Genomic DNA, 24800 nt, shown 5'->3' with positions numbered 1-24800 from the left:
TACCACACCAACTGTACTCACCTTGTGGGGAAGCTGTCATTTTGACAATAGATCGACACTCGTCAACCGCAGTTCAATGGAGGGGAAAATCGCGTGATAGATTGTGGTGTGCGTGCAGTTTGCGAGAAGTCTCATACGTAAAAACCGTTCCACAGCTCGCTGTATCGGGCTGCGGTGGAATCGCGCGATTATTGTTCCGAGTGGTACGGATATTGGCGGTGTTCCGTTTTCCTTTGTCCTGTGGCATTCGGATACCGAGTTAGAATAACGAGAAGGTTGCTACCAGACAGGCAACAGGCCATTCTGCCCGTGCGTGATACTTTCACCCGTCATCGGTATCGGTGCTGCTGACGGGGAGAAGCAGTGCGGGTTTTCTTTTTTGTACGTTTTGCGGGAAGTTGCGAAGCTGGCCTTTGCTACCTGTGCTACATCCGTTCGGGTGATTCACGGTCACGGTGAGGGAAAAATTTCACCGCTCTACCAAGTGATGCTGGGCGCCGTTTGAATGTGTAGTGTCGCGGGTACGTTATCCGTTCCGTGATTGCGAGTGAGATACATACGGCGGAAGAAGTGTGTGGTATTGTAGCGGTGGCGAAGAAATTGGCGAAAAGTTCAGTGAGAAGATTGGTGTGAAATTGTTCCACTTCCCGTTCAGTGCGCGGTGTATCCAAGGGTGAATCCAAAGCCTGCCCATCGCAACCAGCAACTGTCAGTTGGTGTATTGTTTTCATTTTTTGTTCCACGAAAAAAAAGGCCGACTGTGTGTGTATAGTCCCTTGCTAACGTCTCGGGTGAATACAAGAAACGGTCCACAATGCATTTCTACAAGCAAAAGCTGCTGCATCCGGCGCAGCTCAAGAAGCTGTATGACCACAAATATTCCTGCACCAACGTTAGCCTGATGGATCCGTTCCTGCAACCATGGTGGTGCTGGCTCGTGTCGAAGGTACCGCTGTGGTTAGCCCCAAATCTCATCACGATCGTGGGCCTGCTGATCAACATCATCACTACGCTAATTCTGATCTCGTAAGTAACCCTGCCGCATCGCAAACAGACGATTCATTTATATCTTTTTTCTCATGCTGTCCTTCGAGGTAAGGGCCAATCTTCGCGCACATCTTTGTAAAGAAGAGAGGAGACAAATCGGGGACACACACGCGTACAGCCAGTGGGAGGAAAGGGCACGTAGGGGCATGGGGGAGAGTCGGGTGGTTAGCACGAGGTCTAGAGGCGTAGTGGCAATTATGTAATTTCGCGAAGTATATCATTGCCAGATAAACCGAGAAGCAACACGGGAAGACGGTAAGAAGTCTGCGCCACGGTAACGGGAAAGCAGTATGAAAATGAACCGAACCGAATGAAGGCAGACAGACAGGCCGCACTTTGCAAAAGGGTAGTAGTGTAGTATTATACCCTTGTGCTACGCCTCGAGGAACGCACTTGTAGATGGGGTTGGTTTTGGCCGCGTCATGGTTCAACAGGGATGGACTTTTTATTTGTGCAATTTAATATTTGCTTCACTCTTCACACAGTCAGTTTGTAGTGAGCTTGATGGGCAAACAACGCGAACAATTTCTTCCGTGAGTTGGGTGGGTTTTACTCACCTCGTAAGGAACTGATCGCGATCACGAAGCTCCTAGCTCGGGTAGCGTGCCGTTGCATATTTTGAATTTAATATTTTTTGATAATTTTCATACGGGAAAGACTTGCAATTTGCTGCACTACGCTCCCCACCTGCTGCCGTTCCGTGGTGTGCTGTGCGTTTCCAAGGAAACGAAATGGTTACTATTTTATTCATAAAGAACGGCCTGGCCGTATTGCTAAATGGTTACTATTTTTTATGTAAGAAAATTCCACACCGCAAGCTTCGAAACGCGCAAACTTTTTGCTGGTCGGAATTGGTTTGTTGAAACGAAAAGTACACGCACCAGCCCCACGGTAGGATGAAGAAGCAACATGGGGAAAGTTAAGTTGACTCACAGTACTTGAGTGCGACTGGATTGCGTCGAATTTGGAGATGGTTTTGGGGGAAAAGTCAATTAGTTTGATGCGTAAGTTCAAGTAGATAACAGATTATCACTTTTCTGTCGATTGTTGAGGTTTTTTGTTGCCTCTTGTTTGTCGTAGCATTATCGAGACACTTTATACCTTCCATATCAATCTGAAATCATACTTTTCTATGTTTGTTGAGAGTTGGGCACTATGTGAAGTAGAAGCATTTTTTTTATTAGCGTCATTTAAATTTCCTTATTATTGTAGGAGTGAAAGGAAAATGCCTGATAAACGAAACTATATTTTTTTAATAATTTGGTTGTGTTGATATAATACAACATATAATACACAAACGATTGTTTTAATAGTGTATGAACGTAAAAGGAAGCATCAATTCAATGCAATAAGATTCCATACTCGATCACAGTCTTTTTAACCTAAATCTTCAAAGAAAAAATAACTGCAGGGTTCTTCGAATTGAAATTAAATTATTTTTTTTTTAATTTTTTGAGAGTACGCTTTGCATGTACACTTGAGTAGGTATTTAAGGACAGGAGTTTTTTAAACTCCTTCTTCTTCTTCTTCGGTGGCACTACAACCTCGAGAGGTCTCGGCCTGCCATTTCTGGCTTTCTGTGACTTAATTTTACCCGTAGAAAAGTAGTCAGCCTTGCGTACGGCGAGACGGTCTGGATGGGATTTGAACCCCCCTGCTGTGGTCCTGCTGTGTGAAGACCACCGAACCGAAGCTACTTTTCAAACTCTTTGCTAATATTTATTGGGGTAAAAGACTCGAGATGGCCCCCCCTAGAATCTTTTGTGTGCAGCACTGTGGCCTGTCATTATTATTGCACAGTGGGATTTTTGTATGGTCATAACTCGTTTGATATAAACATTGTGCATTGTTCCTTAATACAGCGAGTAGAGCATGATAATATACATTGTAACATGTGATTTGAAATGCTATTATTCTTATTTTTCGTCCTTTTCTGACTATCTATGCCCGTTAACAAGTATCCATCGAACCAATGTACGTTGTAATCCTGATTGATCCCTCGCAGCGTGACCAAAAATTATTACGTAGCTCCTTTAAGCCAAAATAAATGGTCAGGATAAAGGGAGGGGGATTGAATCGAATAATAAGCAATATTACATTCGACTTTATTCAACCATTTTTGACCACACTGAAAGCACACTGTGAAGCTTTCGCAACGTGTACCGCAGGTTGCATACATTCAGGCGTAAATCCTACATTGCCTAACAAATTTTGTCAGGGGGGGGCGGGCCATCTCGAGTCTTTTACCTTTATTGGATAAAACTAAATATTAATTAAGCCAATAATAAAATCTTGGGCTTAAGTCTCGATAAAGACTTCCCAAATCACGGACACTTACTTTCAGCTACTGAGATACCTAAAGTTTAATTGAATGTTTGGATAAATGTGAAAAATTGTATAAAATCTAATTATACATTATGAAAATCGCTTTGACAGCGAAATTCCGGAATGATTCCAAACAAAATTACCACGTGTAATAGGCCTATAAGTGTCGGTGTTTTGTGTACTATTGACTTTTTGTCCAGTTTTCCAAAGTCCACTTCTACCAGAAATTATGAAACTTCACCTTCGTCCTCATACAATAATTCATTCCGAAACCCCTGTACTACAGTCGCCTACAAAATCAGCTGTACCTAATATCCTAACGTATGTTCAACGTATTAAAATTTGCCAACCTCGAGTGGGCTATCCACGTTATAAAAAATGACCACCGCACGAGCAATCCATATAAACAAGTGCGATAAGCCGCAACTAAGTGGCTTCATGCCGCTTGGATGCATATAACCAACGATGACGCACACACGTGTGTGTGACCTTGTTTACCTTCATGTCTTCCTAATGTTCCCATTTCTTGCGGTGCCATTGCAGCTTCAGCCCAACCGGCCGGGAGGAACCACCCAGATGGGCTTCGGCCCTATGCGGCATCGGGCTTTTCATCTACCAAAGCCTGGACGCGATCGATGGAAAGCAGGCACGCCGAACCAACTCGTCCTCGCCGCTGGGCGAACTGTTCGATCACGGCTGCGACTCGATATCGACGGTTTTCGTCGCCCTGTCGGCGTGCATCTCCGTCCAGCTTGGTTACTACCCGGGGTGGATGTTTTTCCAGTGCTTCTGCGCTATGACGCTGTTCTACTGTGCGCACTGGCAAACGTACGTGTCCGGCACGTTGCGCTTCGGTCGTATCGACGTTACCGAGGCACAGTGTACGATCATCGGCATTCACATGATATCGGCTGTGTTTGGTCCATCGATCTGGATGACAAAGGTAAGCTAGAGAAGCTGCAGCTGGGTGGCGAGACAACGGAACACTAATTTCTTCCTTTCAGCATAAGAGTTTTAACAGCAGCAGCGGTTATAGGTCCGTCTACGAACAACGCTCGTGATCCGCCTTTAAGCTGGACGGAAAGGTCTCAACGTTGGTCCGGAACGATCCGGAACACGGCAAGGTGGCCATGATCTCACCCTTGATTGATTGGGCCTTGACTCTCGGGCCGTCTATTAGCTGGATATGCGAATGTGGTTGGGGGTGATGTGATAGCACAAATTGCACCTACACTTTATTAGCTACAATTGCTACCGGGTCTGCTGTGCAGACCAGGACGATGGTGTTGCGTGTTTTTTTTTTTTTTGGCGAACGAAAGTAAGATAAAAATGTTCGAAACGGATCGACCATATCTTGTCGATTTTGATTCGGGTTTTGCAAAGCTCGACAGCACCGATAATATGGGGCTGATGGGGTTGTTTCGAGTGCATTGTAATGGATGCATTTTTATTTTTCGTTCTCACATTATGCAAATGTGTATTGCAGGTGTGTAGCGAACGCTCCCATAGTCGCACAATCAAAATCCCCCTTCCCAACCGCACGCTGCTGCTCTAGATATATTACGCGTCCGAGCGCACATGGCGTGATGTGGTTGTTGCTGTGCCTATGTGTGTTTGGGCGGTTGGGCAACGGGGACCGACCGCCACAATCTTTGCGCGTGAAGCGTCGACGCATCGTATCGCGCAGTACGTGTTCAAAGTACACACCGAAGCGGACCTGTAACTCCACTAACGTACGCACGCACATAAACACGAATCTTCCACCACATCGGACGGTTGCTGGTTTTCTTCAACCTGTCTTATTACTCATTTTGGTGGTCTTTCCCCCCCCCAAAAGGCACCCCAAAGGCGATGGTGGGCTTCCGTTTTTGGGGGGATGGGTTTTTGCTCTTTTTCTCTTCGTGGCTTATCATTCGCCTCGAATGGTCCGATGGCGCTTTTCGATAATGCAACATGATAAGAAGGAAGTACGACGGCTACGCCAAATGCTTAAGATACGTGTGGCTCAACCCACTGCCGAGAGGAGGAGTGGTTCGATTTAGTGGTCAAATTGAATGTGTGAATGTGCTGCGCAGCCTTTATGAGCATGGTTATTGCTGACCGTAGTAGAACCGCATGTTTGATTGGGGTTGAGCGCTGTCGGTCGGTGTTATCAGCGCAAGAGCGCTTTTCTTCCACTCTTTCGTGTAAAGGAAAGATGTCAATCAGTACAATTGTTCCCGACAATCGGTACAATTTAGACTAAGTCACTGTGCGCAATTTTGGAATGAGCCTTATTTGCGTAATTTGCAAATGCTTTTTAGTGAGTTTTCATCCTGTATCAGGTTTTTGAATTTACATAAAACTATGTCCAATAATGCCTTTTAATGTGTGCTTTGTGCAATGTTAACGATAAATCATAAAATGTTACCATGTGTCCGACGTAAATAATCGCTCTGTTTGAAATCAACAAAACTACATCCCCTATTGGTGATGCTGGAGTGCTAAAAAACTATATCATAAAGCAAAAAAACTTGTAGAATAGTACGTGAATGCGCTTAAAGTTTCCTTCACTTTCACCAGATTTGGAGTGTAAAATACACAAATGAAAAGCAAACCATAAAACATGTTTGATGTGCAGATTCTCCGGGTGTGTCGAAACGAAATTCCAAGATTGTGAAACAAAATTATAGACCTCTTATTTCCTTGCAACCCCTTGCAGATATCGAGGACTTTTTCCATGGTTGGCATTGTTTTCAGCACTTTCAGAAATTTTAACGATCGGTTCTTATTTCGTCTAGAGAGACAGAAATAAAGCATTGGTTTAGGACCCTTCACTAGAGGTTTGCCCGAATGTTGCCCCAACTGATTGGTCATTGCTGAGATCAGTTGGGATACGCACAAAACTGCTGAGAAGCTGGAATATGTCCCCCATGATAAGTTTTTGTCTTTCTTGAGAATTGTGGAGATATTGTATCATGAGTTAGTGGGGCGGTTCGGTGACCGAGGCTATAACGGCAGGACTTGGGGCCCATCCAGATCGTCTCTCCGTACGCAGGACTTGACTGTCCAGCTATGGATATACTTTTTTAAATTTAATTTATTTATGGGGTCTTTCGGTCTTTAAGATCTCGTTCGTTTCTTAAAACGAGTAAAATCAAGTCACAGAAAGTCAGAAATGGCAGGCCGAGAACTCTCGAGGTTTTAGTGCCAAAGAGCAAAATATAAGACAATGATATCTTCCGTTCTCCACTAAGTCTTCAATACCCGGTTCCCGGTTCCGGTTCGGTTCCTTCACGCGGCAGGACCGAGATTCAAATCCCATCCGAACCATTCCCCGCGTAGTGAGGACCGGCTATCCAGCTACGCGGCATCACCAAGTCTAGAAGGTCAGAAATGGAGGGCCGAAGCCTCTGGAGGTTGTAGTGCCTGGGAAGAATGATAAGACTGTTTTGGGCATTTCTGAAATGCTAGAGGCCAGAGGGTCATGAAAAATCGCTGAATGATTAAGATCTCACAATCGTTACCTGAGTTGCCGCATACCCTTTTCCTTGAACAGTTTTTTGTTGCGGTCCACATTCAACTACTTTGCTTTCCCGGCCTAAAATGTGTATTTAATACAATCTACAGTTCCTTATCGACACACCTGGAGATAATCGTAACATCAGGCCCCCCCCCTCCCCATGCATCGATTCATCAGCGTGTTCAATAATGATAAACTTCTCTCTCTCTCTCTCTCTATTTTCTTAAACCATCTCTTTCCAAACTCGTCTACCGAAAACCTTACCACCACCTAACCCTGATACACTCTTCCCGGAATGAATGAATGAATTTTGCGTATGCCTCGTGTGCACAGATCTTCGGCCAGTTCGAACTGTGGAGCACGATGGCGATCATGACCATCCTGTGCGGTGGCTGGTCACTGTTGGAGTTCTTCTCGGTGATCCGGGCCGGCGGTGTCGGTAAAAACGGATCCACGGTCGCCGTAAGTTTTATCCCACCCGTCACTACAATCCTCCTCTTCTCTCAGTTCCCCCCCCCCCCCCCCCCTTTATAACACTGCGTCCCCACTATACCAAACTTCCCTACAACTCAACGTTTTCGCGCTGCCAGAAATGTTCTTGACGAGCATTTTTTTAGCGATACCTTCGCCTTCTTGTTTTCTATTACTGAACCACACGTGAAGTGACGATTACGTTTTCTACTACATAATTCCTCAGAAACAAACAAAAAACCCCCAGCAATATATTCTTCTTATGACTGATCGAATGCCTATAGAGGGACAGTTCGCATGACGTAGACAGAAAGAAATCAACCTAAAACGGAAAGAGACTTGATCAGCGCCCGATCCTTAGCATGTTACACGATGCGTGTTTATTGGTTGTGTCGCCCGCCCGCCTTCCAAGCATGACCCTGCCCGGGGTGGACTTGCTGCATGTTTTTCGATCTGTTTAACTGTTTGTGTTGTTTGATGTCATTCTTTGTTGCGGTCGTCATCGTCGTCGGGAGGAAACTGTATGGTGGGGTTAAGGGGTGGCCGACTGCGTAAGGGGGATCCGCCGTTGACGATCGCTGTGCATGCCGTTTTGCAAAACTGTTTATCGTCGTGTAATGTGTTTGCTAGTGGATGATGCCCGTAATTGAAGGAGCTGTGTTGTGATAACTCTTTACTACCTCTGTTTTTATCATGTCTCTTAAATGTGTTTTTAATTTTTCAGTGTTTTTTTGTCTAATCTTTTTCATCATCTTGAGTGTTGTTGTTCTATAACCGCTTTCCATTTTCTTCTGTTTGTTTTCTCTCTCTCTTTCTCTCTCTTGTTTGTTACTTTCTTTTCGTCTTTTTTTCTTGCAATCGTTTTTCGCCCGTTTGCCGCTCCCTTTTGCCCATATAGATACCGCTCGTCGGTGGCACCTGGAACCATACCGTGTGTGCCGGCTTTACGTTCGGATTTATCCAAATGTTCGTCACCTTCTGCCAGAGTTTTCGCGCCGGTGGCGTAGGCAAGAACGGGTCCACCGTGGCTGTAAGCATCCCCTTGATCTTTGATGTGCTGTTCTATCTACTAAAGCAAATCTCTTCTGCGTCTCCTAATTCCCTGCGATCCCACCCCCTTTGTTTTTTTGGTTTCTTAACCGGTCATTCTTGTTTTAAATATGTATTCTACTACAAACCATCATGTTGTACCCTCACATCATTGTTCTAACACACGAGTATACTACTAATGTTGGGCGGCGAGTTTACTTAATGCAGGAAAAAGGCTGCAGATCACGGGGAAACACTTATCTTTTTTAATTTGGAAGGGTCCACGGTAGGTTTGGGTTTGATGTCTGGGGATTTTGGGTGCGTGTGGCCAGCAAGGTAACGTTGGTAACAGTCACACACTGAACTTCAAATGGAAGTTGTACACTGAAAATGTTTTACCAAACGACGCTGCGTGTGTTTGGTGATCCTGTTTGGTCCTCGATTATAAATATATTTGCACATTTTCTTTTCTCTCTTACTCCAAATAACATATATTCTCTAGGGCGATTTGTATTATTCTCGTTTAAACTTCTTACTCAACAGTGCTTACTATACTTATCAACAAGTTTTGTTTGTTTCTTTCTTTTTATCTCATTTTTCCAATCTTCTTGTTTATTTCTTTTTCTTTTCCTCTCTTTCCTGCTGCCGCGGTTTTCGTTCTGTTCCGCCGTGCTCGTCTAATACTCGGGTTTTTGTTTCCTTCCTAAAACAAACACCTAATCCCCTTTTTTTGGCTTAAAATTGTTAACCAATCAATTACAACTCCACCTCTCTCTGTTGTGATGGGGTCCAACCCGCGCCCGTTTGAACCCTTTTAACAACACGTGCGCTACCGCTACTACCTTCTGCTGCGCCTTCCTTCTCTCACCCAACGGTTCAACCCAACAACGATCGCACAACGCTCGCACTAACCACACACACAGCTACCGTTGATGGGTGGCATCGATGTAAAGACGATCCCGCTCTACTTTGCCGTGTTTGTGTTCGGGCTGCTCGCGTATCAGAACGCGGCCGTTATCTTTACCGGTGGCGTGGGCAAGAATGGATCAACTGTCGCTGTAAGGCCACTAATCTATGTGTGTGTGTGTGTATGTGCGTGTGCTTAACATATGTGTAACGTGTTAATGTATGCGCTGATGCGTGATGTGTTAGATTGGTCCTTTTTCCATAACTTTAACCTCCTTTTAACTTACTACATGTGTGTGTGTGTGTGTTAGCAGCAATTCATTGTCGCTGTTTCTGTCCGTCCCGATTTGTCGTAAGCTAATTTTGTGCCGGTTCGCTCTTTTTTGTTGTGTCTCAAAATGGAAGTAAATTGTCCTGTCGCTATGATTTTTGTTGTTGTATTTGGTGTGTGCTGATAGTTTGCCAATTGTTAGATTTTACAGGTCAGAAAATAGCATTAACATTTTCACTGCTAATTGATTGATGTTAATGAAACTAAAACTTTTTGCTATATTTATCTGGCAGTTGGTGAATGTAAAAGTTTCTTATGCTCTTTTCGATGTTGCTTAAACCTTACTCCTTTCTTTTCAATACAATGTTTGGTAAAAGACTCGAGAAGGCCCCCCCCTGACAAAATTTGTTAGGCACTGTAGGATTTACGCCTGAATGTCTGCAATCCGCAGTACACGTTGCGAAAGCTTCACAGTGTGCTTTCAGTGTGGTCAAAAATGGTTGAATAAAGTCGAATGAAATATTGCTTATTATTCCATTAAATCCCCCTCCCTCCATCCTGACCATTTATATTGGCTTACAGGAGCTACGTAATAATTTTTGGTCACGCTAGGAGGGGTCAATCAGGCTTACAACATACACGGTGTTCCCGGACTGTAACGGAACATTGGTTCGATGGATACTTGTTAACGGGCGCTGATATTCCGAAACGGAGGAAAATATTAGAATAATAACATTTCAAATCCAGCAATACGGCCAGGCCGTTCTTTATAAATAAAAAAAAAAAAACATTTCAAATCTCTTCTTCCAATGTATATTATCATGCTCTACTCGCTATCCAGGAACAGTATTTAGGAACAATGCACAATGTTTATATCAAACGAGTTATGACCATACAGAAATCTCATTGTACAACTAAAATGACAGGCCACAGTGCTGCACACAAAAGATTCTAGGGGGGGGGCTTCTCGAGTCTTTTACCCAATGTTTGGATTTCAGTGGTTTTAACTAACCTTGTTTTTACTTCAATATATTAAAAGAAAATTTTCGTTTTATTTTCTAAATTTTGAAAAATTTTAGTCACTACCATACAAAAACAGAAGTACTTTTTTAAATTGTGTTTGTTAGAATTTTACATAAAAATGTTTTTTTAAAAATATTTAAAGCAAAATCTAGCGGCATAACTACGGAAAGCATAACTCATAAGAGAAATATTGAAAATTTAGTTTAAAAAAACCAGTGTTACAGCTAGTGCTTGTTTCTGACCTGTAAAAATATACAATTATTTATCTGTTTTTCTTTTATCGTGATGTTATTTTACTTAAATCGTTTTTTTTCTCTCATGTCGATCGTCTATTTGCCCAGAGCATTAAAATATGGCGTTGCTGTAAAGAATATATCATTGCACACGTTAAACAATATTTATTCTTGTATTACCTTTTAGTTGTTGCAAGTTTGTTGTAATTTAAATGGTACATAAGTTAGAATTCAATCATCATTTCTTATTCGTTGTTCATCAATTAAACTATTTTCCATACCGGTGTTCCATGCGTAAGCTTGCAACGTACCCATATGCCTGTCCAAACGGGGAAGGTTAATGTAACCAATTCAATTTTCATACGGTAAACCAATTTATTGTTGACCTTTCGCCAATCAAGAAGCTGTGATCGATGGCGGTTCGAAGTGAAGGCGCCGCGCGAAACGTTAGAGATGTCCCTCCGCAATAGTTTACGGTCCAAGACACGAAACACGCTGACAAATAATTTGAATTGCTGCTTGGTCGTTAGATTTTTTCACGAAGCTTTGCGCTATAAATTTGCTTACCCAACGGGTGTGTTAGGTTTGAGTGTGACGGTTTTGAAACGGCATTTTTAGCTGCTAACTTTTGCCACTAGCTGATGACTTGGTTCCGGAAACGACTAATACGAACAAAGGTTAAAATTTAACTGGACTCACAACATTATACAATGGACATGTCATACTTATAACCGTTGAGAGTTAACCATGCTTTGAGCAATAAACAAACAAACGAACAAACCCCCTCCCCCTAATTGAACTCTACTGACACGGTTGACAAAGGAGACGGCGTTGTTTTACGGGTTTAGGAGAAACAAAAGTGCTATCTGAAAAGGCAATAATTTAGGCTACAGCAAATCCCATTTTCCTCTCCTATTTGAGTAATTTAGTTTACCGAACAGTCCCTTAATAACCTGCCCGCCATACGCCATTCGCCCTACACCATTGGCAGTTTTCATTACCATTCGTATCATTCGTATTGCATTACACTGTTTGTTTGAGCCACAAATAAAGGATGGTGTAAATAACAAATGTTGCTTTTGTGATTTTGAATGTGTTCTGCTAGGGTAACTACTGTACCAGTTTTCGGCACGTTAGTGTGCAGCTGATCAGAAAAAAAATACAAAGACAATTATTAAACTTAATAATTTTGAATTTTAGTTGGTATTATTTTGGTTGTAAAGCTATCAAAGAATGTTTCAGCACTAACAATTTATTGATTTAACCCAGTTTTGTAGAAATATTAGTAAAAATGCAAACATTAGTTTTGCTCCTATTTTGGGCAGGCTGTGTTCCTCTTTTCGGCATCGCGAATGCACGATTTGATACACTCGAAAAGGTGTAATTAGTCAAATAAAAATATTTTAAACAATTTTCTACTCTTACTTTGCTTAAATTCTTGATAGAAAGTAGTTAAACAATTAATTTTATGTTGCCCATTTTGGATATCAAACTGCCAGATTTTGACGTCTCTCGAAAATCGCTCTGAAATTGCACTGGATTGAGCTGTCAAAAATCAACATTTAACATGTACCTATTTTCGGCAGCCTTTAAAGTGAAAAAACAATCATTTATTGGATTTTTAAATTCTCAATGAGCTTTGAATAAATTTTAAACTAATTTTTCTCTTTTTAGTCATAAAGAACGGCCTGGCCGTATTGCTATTAAACTAATTTTATTTTTCAGAAAATTGAAACCCCAATTTTTTTAAGCTCTAGTTTGCTAAATGATGATGTATTCCTTTAAAAGTAGTTGAAAGATCATTTCTTTTGCGATTTTTCCCATAATTTTGCTATTTTTGCCGACCTGACGAAAACTGGAGCAGCTACCCTATTAGTTTTGGGCTAAGGAGTAGAAAAGTGCCACAAGCTTTTGTGAAAGCGCACAGTGGAATGGGAAACGTGATGAGAATAGGACAAAATAATTTCATTTTAACTCACAGTTGGTTTTAAACACAAAATGTTTAAAACATTCCTATTTGGTGTTGTGAAGTGTAATAAATTTTTTTATAAAATTTTCTATAAAAGTATGAGCTCAAATTATTCTTAATAAACTAATTTTTTAATTAGGTTGTGTATCTGAATTCTTTTCTAAAAATTATATCTAAAAATACCTATTTCGTCTAGTTTTAGGACCGTTTGAGCAAGATCATAAAATATTTAACTGAAACCTACTTATACACAAAATTAATTAATTTTTTTCTGTTAAAAATTATAAAAATATGCATCAGTATTGAGTAAAAATATGGTTAAACAGATTAAAAATATTGAAAAAGTTAATAAAAATAATAATAAAAGTTAATGTCTAATGAATACTTAAACAAGCTTTCTTCATGGCAAATAGAGTAATAACTTTTAACAGATTCTATTTATATAACTAACGGTTAGTTTCAAAATTCCTTTTATGTCCTAAATGGTCATGCACACATTTCACCGTGATTTTCCACACAACTTGCATGCAGTTGCGCCCCGTACAACTTGTGGCCGCTCTATTCTACTCCTTAGCCTTAGTTTGTTGTAAAACATAGCTCCCTTTTTACACCATTATCAAAAGTATTTTCATTCGTTTTTTTCCCCTACTTTTTTGTTGCTAGAAAAACACAACATTGATACACAAATTGTTCATTTTTGCCTATTCATTTGCGCCTCATACATTTGTAAGAAATAAAAGGACGTTTCCATCCCCAACTTGCCTCCTTAACATATTTATGCTTGCTAATTCTCTCCCCACGTACCACTATCACAACTATCACACTTGTGTGTGTGTGCTTTCCTTTCTTTTTTGTCCCCTAATCATGTTCCTCCCTTTCACTGCTATTTACTGAGTTCGCGCTTGTACGATGGACTAATCGAGTATTTTTTTATTCTACCCCTTGCATTATTATTATGATGCATCGCCCACCACTGTCCCTTCCTTTTTGGGCTCCCTGGTACCGCTACTACTACCACTACTACCACCTACCACCTTTTGGACGTTCGCGTACCTGTTGTACCACCCCGAACAAACGAAACAAATCAAACTAAATCCTGCAAACGATAGGGCACGAGCGTACTGTCACCGATCATCCCGTTCCTGTTCGTCGTCGTACCGGCGTACGTGATCTCGCAAAAGTCGACGGACCAGATCTACGAAAATCATCCCGCCCTGTACATAATGGCGTTCGGGATGATCACGGCCAAGGTGACGAACCGGTTGGTGGTAAGTGGATAGCATTACTTGCTTTATTGGGAGCCTCTTTTTAAATTTAATTTAATGTCCTTCATTGTAGGTCGCCCACATGACCAAGAGCGAATTGGAGTACCTTGACTGGGGATTGATTGGACCGCTGTGTCTGTTTCTCAATCAGTACTTCAACAGCTTTCTCCCCGAATACTACGTGCTGTGGTTCTGTTTGCTGTGGTGCACCATCGATCTGATACGATACTGTGGTCAGGTGAGTCAGGCATAGTTGTACGCCGCTTGAAGCAGTCTAACGCATTCTTCGATTGTGCAGGTGTGCCTGGAAATTTGTGACTACCTGAAGATTGAACTCTTCCGCATACCCTACCCACCGAAGCCGGTCATGACATCACAAGGTACGAACCCTCCACACCATCACCACCACAACCATCATCACAGTCACGATAACAAAAACGGTACGCATAGTTTAACCAATAACCACCACCTGCAACAGCAGCAGTCCTCCTCGCAGCAGCAAACGGTCAACCGAAAGCAAACGCGAGCCGGCAGCCGAAAGCAAAACTCCTCCACCGGCTTGCATCAGTGAGAGGAGGAGAATGGGCGCACACGGATGGTGGATGTTTTATGTTTTTTTTTTTTTGTGGGAAGGGAGCTGTGGATGGTGCTAAAGAATATCAGCTTCGAACAAAAGTAGAGTAGAGAAACAACAAAAGGAGGGGGGCGAATGAGCGGCACGGGAAACGATAAGGCAAATCAGATAAGCTTTACTGACACACTGTTAAACTCGCAACAGGCGATCACAAGGATCCGCATTGAAGCGCTCGGCATTTGTTACCAGGGTCGAGAAGGAGGCGCTGCTGCCGACCGTGCGAGTCCCCGTATCTGTCCCCTATAAATGTGGTTTTATCGTCTATCGATAATTCGTTGTCTAACTGCTCCCGTTGCCCACTATTAACCATAAAAAAAATATATCTTCCGTTCGTGCTAGCTTCCTCTGCACCCTTGATATCGTATCTTCGGTTCTAACGTAAGGAGTTGTTATATTGTTGTGTGCCTATGTGTTTCGGTTGTTTTTTGTCCTTATGTGTTTTGTTAATATTTTGTTGCTCGTGCCGGGATGAACCCACCCAACCATATGCCCGAACATGGGTTTTGCTCACTCACTTTGGATAGGTACTGATTGTATCGTGGATGAACACTAAAACAAAAAGGCATACACGCATATTAGTGTAGCAGCGCGTATGACGATGCCGTTTAAGTAGGACACGCGTAAATTAGCGATCAATGAATTAGTATGGATAGACCAAAACAAAAAAGACCGAGCGAGAGAAGAAAGATGTGTGTATAGGAGCGTTTATGGTAGGAGAACTAAAACATTGCGTTGATAAACGAAGATATTGCACATCTTAGAATGCCCGTTGTAAAGCCTTTTTCGCAACCCCATAACAACATCATCACTCCCCCCCGCCCAGTGAGTGTCCTAGTGTGTGTGTGTTGCTGTGTGATGTTGTTGGAACATATTTTTATAGCGAAAAGCTTTTTAAGGAAGGAGCGACGAGGTGGATATGTGTGTGTGTGTTTTTATCGAACGATCGTTTCGTACTGGTCGCGTCGAAACTGTATGAGGGAAACGTTTCAATTCGTAAAAGGTTGTGTGTGTGTGTGCGGAGTGTGCACAGTATATCAAGCAAAGCATGTAGAAATGTCTCCATGCCACTGTAGGTTTGAGCAGCAAAGGGTACAGAAGTACAGTAAATTACGTTGTATGAATTCGAAAGCCACAAGTCATGCGTCGTCGTGCGTGCATATGTTTATTTAAAAGACAGGATACGGGGTAGGATGATAAGTGAGTGCGCGCGCGTTGTCCATTGCAATGAAAACCGTGCGTGATCGTGATTAATACTTGTTTGGTTTTCTTTTTGGTTTGTTCATTTTTCTCCCAGCAAGTAGTAGTAGATCAAGCAGGGGAAGTGTGAGTGATGTACCGGCATCATAATAACGCCAAATGAAAAAAACGGGATACAAAAAAAAACCAGCGTGGAAAATATACGTGTGGCATACAGGAAAAAGAACAAATAAGGGAATCGATACGTGTTGCTTCTTGTCGGAGAAAACTAACTCTTCCTCAAACACACCCCCGTGGGAGACTGTGTGTTTGTGTGTGTTTGTTTCTGTGTCTGTGTTTTTCAGGGCACAAACCAAATCGTCTTCTGTATGTAACCATTAATCAACTGCTATGTATGTACACGTCACATAACGAAGAGAGCATATTTTTGTGTTACCGATTTTGCTAGCAGAGTTAGCTAAACAAACCAAAACCAAACACTAAAACCTCGAAAGGTTAGTAACGATGAACGAGAAACTAAGATCCTTTATCTTCCTATTTGTCCCTTTTCTTATGTGTGTGTGTGTTTCGTGTCGCGTGTCTTGTGTGGTTGGTTTTCATATTGTACTTACGATTTTGAATGACTGCTTCATAACGCTGTGGTTTGTTTTCGTTTTCGTTTTCCTTACTTACAGGGTTTTTCAGTTCATAAGGCAATAGCATCAACTTTTATGGCAGGCTCCTTAAATGAAATGGCAAACAAAGCTAGTAGAACGACTTCGTGTGACAGGGAAATCAAATACTTTTTAGTGTAATGTCCTGACATGATACCATCATAGTAGCCGTTGATATTGTACACGTCCTTTCAGCGCTCGGGTTAATGCGTGTAAGATCAACGGCTACTATGACAGCATCATCTGAGGACATCACAATACAAGGCATTTGATTTCCCCATTTCATCTAAGGACTTCATAAAAATGGTCGCTATTGCCTTATCAACTGGAAAACCCTGTATTTTGTTTTTATACTATACTAAACGTTTCCAGCACGTTGTGGATTGAATATGATGTGCACAAGTTTTGTACTAGGTACTTTTGGTTTTATTTTAAAAGGATAACCATTTTTTGTCTGTTTTGTAAATCGTTAGGAAAACGTTACAATATTGTGTTTATTTTTAGGAATTAGATTTTTAACATTATTTGTGGCACTGGTTAGAGGGGGGCTTTAGCTTTTCAAAAGATGTTTCTATCGTGCCTTTTGATGTACAGGGTTTCTCAGGCCAGCTCATCATTGTAACACTGTATTTCAGCTGCATAAAAATGCTAATCCGAGTCTTTGACTTTTGAAGTCGGCGTCTGTACCAAAAGTGATTTTAACACGCGCAAAATTCTACCTACCGTTGAACACGGCTGACGGAAACAATTTGTCGGCTTAAGTCTGAATAGATGCCCCCCCACTCACGGGCACTCATTTTTGCTACTCAGTTACGCAAAAAGGTATCTTTTTCAGACTTTTTATTATATTTTTTTATTTATTAATAATTTATAATTAGCAATACGGTCAGGCCGTTCTTATTAATTAAAAAAAGTTATAATTTTAATAAATTATTATTACAACAGTTTTTAACACTTTTGCTCAACTTTTACCTAAATTTAAGGTAACTCAGTAGTGAAAAGTTAGTGCCGTGAGTGGGGGGGGGGCCCTCTCTTTAGCAAATTGTCTAAGGCTCATGGCACAGCTCCATCGTACGGTTTTTCACGCAAGGTTTTATATGGGATTTGATAGATGAATTTATCGTACGATATTTCCGTAGATGATTGATTGATAAAGATGATTGATTGATAAAGATGATTGATTATTAGATTGATTGCTGATGAACAATCACGTTGATAGTTTGAGATTTTTAAGTATTGTTACGCACAGAACGGAAGGATTACGGTCGATTAATATGTTTTCCTTAATTCCGGTGTGAGTAAACATAACCTTACGAATCTGATGATGCAAATGTGTTGGTTATGTTCATATGTCAAATTCAGTGTGAAATCGTAAGGTAAAATCAGAAGAGCTGTGCCAGACCTTGCGTAGCGCGTGACGACAAAAACGCATCCGACGGAGCTGTGCCACCAGCCTAACTCGCGTCTCCGTTTAGCACAGCTAGTGCGATTTTTTACTCACCGCATGAGAAGCATCTGTCATCGATTTTTAAACGTCTGATTGAGCCACGCGAAAATTCATAATACCAAACTGACATTTTACCGACGTTTGTGAAGACGTTTGCGTTTGACAATCAGAACTATAGTGTTACACCGTTGAACTGGTCTGAGAAACCCTGTAACGATACTAGTCTTCGTAATAGAGGCTTTAAAACTTCACAAACTATTCTTAGAGAGTTCTATCGCCCACTGGCCCAGAAAATGCCACAAATTAAGCTAAAGATCTAGGTGCATTTCGAGCATGATTTGCGTTGTCGTTCACTAAGTACTAACAGAGTTAGGATAATAATTGTCACCTCGAAACCATCGCCTCTTTATAGTAGTAGCAGGATCCCAATAACTCGGATGCCGTCTTTAAATTGTCCTTGTGTGTTTAGTCTATATGTGTGTGTGTTGTTTTTGTGCGTTCTCAGTACCGATCGACAGGACGATGATGAGCAACATCGAAAGGAAGGAATGAATACCTCCCTCCTCTACTCGTACTTCCGCTGTGTTATCGTGTATCTGTTTGATTCGTTATTTGTTAATGTAACCAGACGAACACAAAATGTCATATATTCTTATTCAACTTCCATCCATTGCTTCATAGCGTAACGTAGTGGTTTTAGTTAGAATCGTTTAGTACTATCACTTTGGGTTAAGATGGCTTCTTTTACACCGATGAAATATTAATCGTACCTATCTTTTCTTTCTCCCCACTCCGTAAAGAAACGGAAGAACTAGACCAGCAGCAGCAGCAGTCATCCATCAACAACAACCGACGCTCGTATCCGACGACGCCCGTACGCAACTTGACCGTACCACAGGCGATGGGTCTTCGATCTGCATCGGAGGATAGCAGCTCCAGCCCGCGGATTACACCGAACTCGTCGCCTCGCAAACCGCACCGTGTTTGAGAGTATCCGCACCAATGCAAGGGACGGTATAGATATCCTCGCGTAGGAAAAGTTTGGAATGGTTTGTTGGTTGGTTGGTGATGGTTTCTCACTTGCCAGGATTGGAACGGCGCCTGCTGGTAGCACGGTTCCGTAACGCTTTCAGTACCAAAACTGTTACCTGGCGTTAAAAGTGTGCTTTTTAGTATAGATCTAGCGTTTCGACTAGCCGCGTAACGGATAAGAAGTCAGTCAGTCTCGAAACAAACTAAACCCAACATTCAACCGATTTGTACACGATGATGGCACGGGGCGATTTAATGCAACAACACTTTGAAGTTCATACCACCCTGTTAATGAAGTTTAATGAAGTTGGAAGGCGGTGGCGGTGTAGAATGTTAGTAGCATGGAAACCGGGCATCACAAAACCCAAACGAACGATTTGGGAACAGCCCCGTACCCGTACCCCCAGAAGAGATTGAGTAGATTTATTAGTGTATTCCGCATTGGTGGACGATAAGACAACTAAAAGACAATGCTTAGAACTAAGAGGGACTAGGAGCAAACGAACCAAGCGTGTGGAAGCAGCAGCTGGTTTGACCAAACCACTAGTAAAATGCTAACAAACAAAAAAAACCCCCCCGTACTGCCCAACAGAGGCGGATGTGTCTTTCGGGATAAGCATCAGGCCCACACTCAGGCTGGGCGCATACCAGGAAGGAGCCAGAACTGTTTAGGAGGTATATTTATATATAGTGGGTAGAGTTGTGAAGTGAAAGCTACTAGAATTTATGAATTATGTGGACCCGCGACGCGGTTTTGGCGTTTAAATGGCGGCAGTGAAGGTGAAGCAATAAAAAAACGAAACGATTGCGTGATTATAATGCTGACGGATCTGCATCGAAGAGCCGGCTGAATGAACGGGAAAGAAAACGCTGCCGAATTCTAATGAAGCACAGATGTGCGCACTTTATTTGCAACTCAACAGGCGAACAAACAGCTGTGCGTGTGTGTCCGTTAATTGCACGGTGGGCCGGTACATTTGCGGCGCTTGACGATGCGCGGTGGGCACGGTTGTCCACCATTGCGGGGCTGTGTTACAATCGATCGAACGCGCTCCGAACGGCCCGTACCGCAGGTAACCGAGCAGGGTGTCCATTCCGACCAATCGGACAGCACACAGTCGACGGGAAGTTCCTCGAACGGGTCCGTCGTCGTCGTCGTCGTCGTGCGCTCGGCGGTAGCGACCTCACCCAACCGTGTCTTCGTGCACGTGTTCATGCAATCGTCGGATGTGAGGAAATTGTTCCTGTTGCCACGGCAACCACCGTAGTAGAACGGGACGCACGTGCGTTGGGTGGTGTCGTACGCGTACCGCTGGTACCGACCACGACAGGGGCCCGTTTCCGGTGGCTGTGAGCAGATCTCCTGCGCGGTGAACGTGTCGTACAGGCAGTCCGCCTTTTCCGTGCACGGGCGCTGCTGGTTCAGCTCGATGCGGTTGTGGCAGCGCTCGTGCTCCTCGGGCACGAGCAGCAGCAGCCGGGTGCGAATCTGTACGCCCTTGCCGCACGTCGCACTGCACGGACTCCAATCGCTCCAGGCGGTGACCGGGCAGAGCGGGTCTGGTGCTTCCATGTCGGTAATGGAACAGTCCGGTCGCATGCATTTTTGTTTTTCCACTGGAAATGGAAGATGGATATGTGGAATGGAGAACCAACACGTTACTTTATATCCTGTGGCAGCATCAACACCATGGATGTGGAGCTGTAGAGCTTAGAGCCAATAACCTGAAGAAACTTCGCCGACGAACGAAGTTGGGACAGTATAGACCATGTATAGCCCAAGCTCAGGCATACGCCTCTGAAACAAGGACTCGACGGAAAACGGAACGAACCCTCCAAGTTGTGTTCGAAAGGCCTTTAAGTCTTATCGTTAGAGATGAAGCGTACTAGGCCCAGATAATAATGATGACATCGATGACTCCTCCTGAAACCCCGATGTAACAGATTGTCAGTAGTGATGGGCGGGACGACCCGAACCTACTGGGTCGGAGCCATCCTTCAGCGACCCGGAATCGTTCGGGTCGTATTCCTAATTCCGGCGAGATCGGGTCGACCTGTGGGAGCAACTAGTCTGGATCGATCCGTAGGGATTTTGCGACGACCCATGGCTTAGACTAAACTGGTCGAACACAAGAGTCGAACTCACTGCACCCATGGGTCGAACTCGATTCCTTTCGGAACGAACTCGTCTCCGGATCGATCCATGGAAAAAGTGTCTTACGACCCATCACTAATTGCAAGTCGACAACGATTATTAAAAAGGATTCCTGCTGCAGACCAAGACGGCCAAGCGTTTATGGCGCTGGATAAAGACGTAAGTATTTTGAAGATATTTGGTAAAGGCTTTTTGAATTTAAAACTTCCGACATTCGTCAGAATCCGATATTTCTTGTTCAAATTGGTCCGTACCGCAAGAGCTTTATTAGCTCCTAGGAACATTTGCTCAGTATCATTGATTCGACGATGCGGACGACCTATATCCAGTTCATGTTTCATACTGCCCCCGTTGACTGTAGTAGCCGCTCGATGCTTTTCTTCTCTTCCTTGGCACTACAACCTCGAGAGGTCTCGGCCTGCCATTTCTGGCTTTCTGTGACTTGGTTTTCACCCATAGCAAAGTAGTCAGCCCTGCGCGTACGGGGAGGTGGTCTGGATGGGATTTGAACCCCGGTCCTGCCCCGTGTGAAGACCGGACCGGAACGCCCCAATTCGATTCGAATAGCCGTTCGATTAGTAGATCATTAATCAGAAACGGCCCGGGTCCAGGCCAGGCGCAGGTGGTAGATGCGACTGCGGCGCCGGTCTTCACACGGCAGGACCGGAGTTCAAGTCTCATCTGGGCCGTTCCCCCATAGTGAGGACTGACTATCCAACTATGCGGTAACAATAAGTTTAGTAAGCCAGAAATGGCAGGTAATGACCTAACAGGTTCACAGACTAAAACAGTTCAGACCTCATCTATCAATTCTGTAGACTTGTTGTTGTTGCTTTTTATAACTTTAAGTTCTAGCGCTCTTGTTGAGCCATCTCCCAAGGTCCCTCCCTACTTACCGACACTGATGTGGGGACACTTTTTGCGCCCCATATGCTCGACGAATGTGCGCGTCCGCATCGTCACTCCGATACCGCAGCTAGCCGAACACTCGGACCACTCGCTCCAGCGTGTCGTCCGGCAAACGCCAATACCCTCACCCGCCTCGTCCACGCTCGCCGCCAACTGTCCCACGTCTTCCCCGCTAGCCGCCGCATCATCACCACCGCTCTCCTCACATTCGGCCACGTCGGCGACACACATCTCCTTCCCGATCAGCTGCCGATTGCAGCGCGCACCAGCGGCCACGTCCGGCTGCAGATACTCGCGGGTGCGCATCCGGATACCCTTGCCGCACGTTACCGAGCACGGCGTCCAGTCGGTGTACGCGGTGGTCGCACACTCGGCGCGCGTTTCCTCCTCCGTGTTCTCCGCCAGCTCCAGTACCTGGGCCTGCAGGAACTGCTCGTCGCAGCTGCGCGCAACCACCCTGTCCCGGCGTATGTACAGCCGAGCGAGCGGCGTCATGTCCGCCGACTGCGGATTGTAGAACGGTGCGCGAGGATCCTCCGGGTAGAGGGTGGTAATGCGGTGCATCCGTTCGCGGGGCTGTGTTTCCGCGTTGGCCGACATGTAGCTAATGCCACTGTCCGTACCGGCGTCCCATGGGTATAGGTCGACGTCCAGCGTCTCCGTCCAGGTGCAGTCCGCCCGGCAAAGGTCCAGCCCGCTCACCCCGACAACCCAGTCCGGGGACGGGCCGAACATGGAGGCGAGCGAAATCTTGTGATGCTTCCGGTCGACGCGGAAGTTGGAGGTGGTGTTGGCGTTAACGCGCGGATACCACAGCCCGGCCGCCTTGATCAGCGTCCGCAGCCGGGACCCCTTCGCACGCAGCTCCTGCTCCAGCAGCCGTACCGAGCCCCACTCGGCAAGCATACGGAACCCGTCGGTAGCGATGTGCTGCTCGCCCCAGAAGGAAAAGTTCGTATCGTGCGACGCACCGATCACGTCGGAAAAGTGTGTCAACCAGATCGCGAACGGATAGTCCTTCGGGTGCGTCTCGTTCGACCAGATACCTTCGAAGGTAAACTAAAGCGAACGGTAGGTTAGTGGGAACTAGCGAAAGGGACGGACCATTGGGGCTGAGCCCATTCTTACACTGTACTTTGCCTCGTCGCAGGCACAACACTCTCCTTTCTGCAGGCGCGGAACTGGCTGCTGCTCGCACAGCACCCTCGTCAGCGCACCGTCGTCCGCGAACCACTGCTGGTCGGTTTCGTACACCATGGCGGAGATGCTGACGCAGCCGGAACCGGTCGGGGGCGCTACCCACATCACCTGCACCTCCGACTTCGGGAAGTCGTCGGCCTGCGTTACCGTGTTGACGCACTGATCGTGGAACTTGGTGAGCGCGTCGCTGAACAGCTGAAACCGACCGACCCGGCGCGGACCAGCAATGTACGTCTTGCCACCGTTGCGTGCGTGTGCCACGAGTGTAAAGTGCGTGAATTGCTGCAGTTTGGCGTGGGTACGCGATCCGACGATAAATACTGTCGGAGGGGGGGGACAGACAAGTGTAACCGTGAGTCGGTTCAGTGAGTGGTGCGAATGGTGAGTGATGGATGTTGAGAGAGAGGAATAATCTGAAGAACACAAAGCAAAACAACAAGCGGACCTCCGGACGAACGCAGGTGAGTGTTAAAATCGTATACTAGTTTCTACAAAGACCTTGACCGTAACGCTCTAGCAAATAAATATTCTTGGGCGTTTTTGGGTTGTTCAACGCCTTGGAGATAAGTAGGCCGGGACCGCAGGTTACTTCGATTGAGATTTTACCAAGAATCTCTATTCATCTCTACTATGTCGAGCTTGGATGTGGCGTTTGATTCGATTGAAGATTGTCTAAAGTAATTTTGCCAATTTAAATAAGCGAATTTAACTCCTTTAAAACTCCTCGCCTTACAACTAAACTTTGGCCTCAACAACCCTCATTCCATCGGACGATCGGGCTCATTCCCTCGCACAACGGATCTTGTTGCGCGGAAAGCAAAATTATCAGCGATGAGCTAGTTCGTTCCTCGCGGTCCACGTCCACCGAACGCATGCTGCATGTAGCGTGCGCGCATGTTTCATCAACCATAATTAGAACAAACAACAACCGACACGATGACGAAATTGCATTTCTCGCCGTACGTCCGCCTGCGTTTACCGTGCGATGACTAACTTACGGTTGTAGATCTTGCCCGGCTCGTATCCTTTCGGATCGTCCCGGATGGCCAGCCGGTACCCATTGTCACCCGGTTGTTTTACCGTGCCGATGGGTCTTCCATCGACAATCGGAGTTTTGCTGCAACTTTCGGCCACATTCACCAGCGCTAGTGGAAGCAACGCTAGCAGCAGTACGGAAGCGATCGACAGTAGGGACGATCGTCGTCCCCGTCCGGAGCGAACCATGCTTCCTCCTCCGAGACAGACTTTCGCCTTTCCGGCGCTTATCAGTTCTGGTCGATTTGCTTCCCCACCACACGTACTGTACTGTGGAGTGTGTTTTGTTTTACACTGATTACTGCACTGATTACCACCCGGAGCACTGTAATGCGTATGACGGGGTCCCGCGATCTTCACTGCGAGCGCTAGGGCTGCTGATTAGCGACTGAGCCGCGATCAGCCTGCATTCGGCTGGTGTCCCTTCCGTTCCAACGAGCTTCGGATTATCAGCAAGTACGCTTACCCTCCCTGTACGTAGGTAGTTCGATCGCTGG

The 24800-nt window shown here is 44.6% G+C and overlaps 2 protein-coding genes across 8 annotated transcripts; one reads left to right on the top strand and one right to left on the bottom strand.

Moving 5' to 3' along the window:
- The first annotated feature begins 90 nt into the window (after window positions 1–90).
- Window positions 91–19823, top strand: LOC118505990 (cholinephosphotransferase 1). Of its 7 annotated transcripts, none has more exons than XM_036042557.1 (7): window positions 91–1026; window positions 3916–4315; window positions 8244–8375; window positions 13886–14044; window positions 14115–14279; window positions 14340–14481; window positions 18773–19575. In XM_036042557.1, exons 1-7 carry the CDS (start codon window positions 815–817, stop codon window positions 18958–18960), a joined length of 1398 nt encoding a protein of 465 aa, XP_035898450.1. In that variant the 5' UTR covers window positions 91–814; the 3' UTR covers window positions 18961–19575. The 7 variants fall into 7 exon arrangements, with proteins under 7 accessions (XP_035898450.1, XP_035898449.1, XP_035898453.1 ...); XM_036042556.1 differs by lacking the exon at window positions 8244–8375 and adding an exon at window positions 9298–9432 and having other exon boundaries at window positions 92–1026; XM_036042560.1 differs by having other exon boundaries at window positions 93–1026; window positions 14340–14421.
- A 59-nt stretch (window positions 19824–19882) lies between these two features.
- LOC118505989 (spondin-1) lies at window positions 19883–24701 on the bottom strand. Its single transcript, XM_036042555.1, has 4 exons — window positions 24267–24701; window positions 23197–23588; window positions 22056–23127; window positions 19883–20621 (listed from the first exon to the last, which is right to left on the bottom strand). Exons 1-4 carry the CDS (start codon window positions 24490–24492, stop codon window positions 19957–19959), a joined length of 2355 nt encoding a protein of 784 aa, XP_035898448.1. The 5' UTR covers window positions 24493–24701; the 3' UTR covers window positions 19883–19956.
- Between the last annotated feature and the right edge of the window lie 99 nt (window positions 24702–24800).

The sequence above is a fragment of the Anopheles stephensi genome, chromosome 2, assembly GCF_013141755.1.
Source record: "Anopheles stephensi strain Indian chromosome 2, UCI_ANSTEP_V1.0, whole genome shotgun sequence".
NCBI lineage: Eukaryota > Metazoa > Arthropoda > Insecta > Diptera > Culicidae > Anopheles > Anopheles stephensi.
This window is presented reverse-complemented; position numbering and strand designations above follow the sequence as displayed.